Source organism: Protobothrops mucrosquamatus, unplaced genomic scaffold (assembly GCF_001527695.2).
Source record: "Protobothrops mucrosquamatus isolate PMUCROS unplaced genomic scaffold, P.Mucros_1.0 scaffold18861, whole genome shotgun sequence".
NCBI classification, from domain to species: Eukaryota; Metazoa; Chordata; class Lepidosauria; order Squamata; family Viperidae; genus Protobothrops; species Protobothrops mucrosquamatus.
Genome location: NW_015404620.1, coordinates 1 through 2,696, shown reverse-complemented (window position 1 = coordinate 2,696; position 2,696 = coordinate 1). Strand labels below are relative to the sequence as shown.

Below are 2,696 nucleotides of genomic sequence, written 5' to 3'. Positions count from 1 at the left end.
AACCCAGTTTTGTTTTTGGTCACAAGCCCAATATTTAAAAGTATACTTGTTCATAGATAGACATCCATCTTTATTTTCCATTCTGCTAATCACATCTGAAAGCTCAACCTCTGTAATAAGAAGTCCTTTCTGCATCACTATCTAAAAAGCATTTCACTGGAAATACTGGTAGCATTTTCTGTTTTAAGACACAATTTGATCTGTATGTGTGTGTGTATATATATATATCCCTCTCTCTCCCTCTCTCTCTCTCCCCCCCCCCCAATAGTCTCAGTTAGAGACCCATCATGGCAAAATATCACATTGTTAAATTTCCTCCATCAAATTAAACCATTTAAAGATTCTGTTAAAATGTTGGCCTTTTAATTTAACACCAAAGAATATTTGTTAGCAACAACAAAATATTTTATTTTTATTTATTTATCTGCAATGCATTCTTGAATAATATTTTGTCTAAATTATGACTTTTAATTTTAATTAATATTTAATTTTCCAAGGTGTGCTTTTCAGTGGCAAGAATACCAAATAGAAAGACAACACATCATTGACTTGATGAATGAGACTGAAAAGAAATTATCTGAATTTTCTGTAGCTAAAACTTTTTCTCAACTGGAAGCAGAGGAAAAATTAATATCACATAAGGTAAAAGTTTTAAAAGTTATTTTTTTCTAGTTAAATCACAAACATTTGGGTACTGGGTTTGTGATATAAAAAAGGGCTGCTCTCTAAGGGATGATTCTAAACAAAAGATAAGCTAACAAAAATACTCAGAATTGATTACATTCTGCATTTCTCAATATCAGAATTTTATTTTTAGGCAAAATTTTTATTTTATTTCAGTACTGATTTTATTTTAAAATCAAATATATTCTTTCACAATTGCTCTGCTCTTTCACAGTTGCAAAGAATATTGTTTCATACATGCTTGTAGTCCAAAATATGTAATATTTTGAACACTATACAATGAAATTACTATTAAATTACTATTTAAACTGAATCATTTATAAGATGAGCATTGAATAATGCGTATTACATTGCAATATGAATACACACAAACACATTTGCACATCTGTGTTGATTCATCTATATCTACTCATCTATTAATACACACATATAAAAACAATGGATCCTTCTGTGTATAGTAAAACTTAGATCTTGCTAGTATAAATTTTAAATGTAAATATGTCTAATAGAAAGAGGAATTGTAATATCGCAGCAAAGGATATACAGTATTTGTTTTGATTCTGCTATAATGCACAAACATTTGCTTGAAATTTTAAGCAATTTTCCTGTTGTGAAACAGGAAAGATAATTGCCTCTGCTTTTTTCAGTCTCTGGTCTCTACAGTAAACTCTTTTCATGAGACAATCACTTCACTGGAGGAAAAGGCATCCCTCCTGGAGAAAACAGGCAACATAGCCAGTAAGGGAACCATAAGTCGGTCTATGACAACTGTCTGGCAGCGGTGGACCAGACTCAGAAGCATTGCCCAAGAGCAAGAAAGGATTTTGGAAGAATCAGTGCAGAAATGGAATGTATTTAATGATAAGGTATAAGGATAAAGTTTAGTCAATGTCTGTAAATATTTCTAGTAGCCGTTAATGCATCATATCTGTACATTGCATTCATAACGTTAACATTCAAACTGTTTGTATAGAGGTATGCAGAAGGAAGGTAAGATTAGTACACTAGACTAAAACTAAGATTAGTTTTAGCAGAAATACTTTCTGCTATTGTAAAGCATCAATTGTTTTGAGTCCAAATGGTACATTGAAAGACTAGGAAACAAAGAAATGAGTGGTAAATTCCACTTAACAGGTAAGACTCTCGGAACTAACGAAACTTAATTTCAGTATGTCCATATGATTAGTTGAATCTTTTGCATCCTATGATGGAATTTTCAGTCACCATCCCTTATGGAACTCTCTCAGAACCCTAGAGTTTTGTGGAAAGAAAGAGTTGTTTAGACAAACTGGAAGACATTGAAAAATGTATTGAAACATATTTAATGTCTAAGTACAGCATTGCCTGTAAGATTATTATTTTTTTAAAAAATATATGCTTTCCTATAACCCAACCTTCTAATCAACAAAGGTGTCCATTGTAAGTTATAAGTAACTTTAATAATAAGTATATATTTATAAGTATCTTTAGTAATAGATACTATCAGTGTTTCCATGCAATCTTCCTGCTACACTGTAAGGCCATTAATTTATCAAAGGGCAAGCTGCTCAGATCCATCACATTCTAGCTTTGCCTTAGATTCTTTATCTTAAAGTTATACTATCCTCTCCAAAGAAAATTAATGAAGATTTTGGAATCCCATCTGTATTGTAAAGGCATATTCATTGAGGCCAAGATGGTTCATAACAGACCCAGTTTTGTTGGTGCATAATGTGTGGATATTGAATTTGGGAATATTATAGATTATAATGTTACATATACTGTACGTGTGTGTGTGTGTGTGTGTGTGCATGTGTAGTTATGATACCTTTAAAAAAAATAATAGATTGGGTTTTTTGTTTTAAATTATTATCTTTAGATGCAAAAAGCAACAGAGACTCTTGATCAGCTGCATGAACGCTTACCAGAAGGCTCAGTCGAAAAAGCTTCAAAGAATGAACTTCTGGATCTTCTAGATTATCACAGTAATTTCATTCTAGAGCTTGAACAGCAACTATCATCCTTGGGCCTCC

General features: G+C 31.9%; 1 protein-coding gene across 1 annotated transcript; it reads left to right on the top strand.

Moving 5' to 3' along the window:
• Positions 1 to 497: 497 nt before the first annotated feature.
• Positions 498 to 2,648, top strand: LOC107301889 (nesprin-1-like; the record flags this gene model as incomplete). Its single annotated transcript, XM_015831052.1, has 3 exons — positions 498 to 642; positions 1,332 to 1,550; positions 2,543 to 2,648. Coding segments are annotated over 3 exons (470 nt in total), but the record flags the coding sequence as incomplete, so codon positions are not given.
• Positions 2,649 to 2,696: the final 48 nt, after the last annotated feature.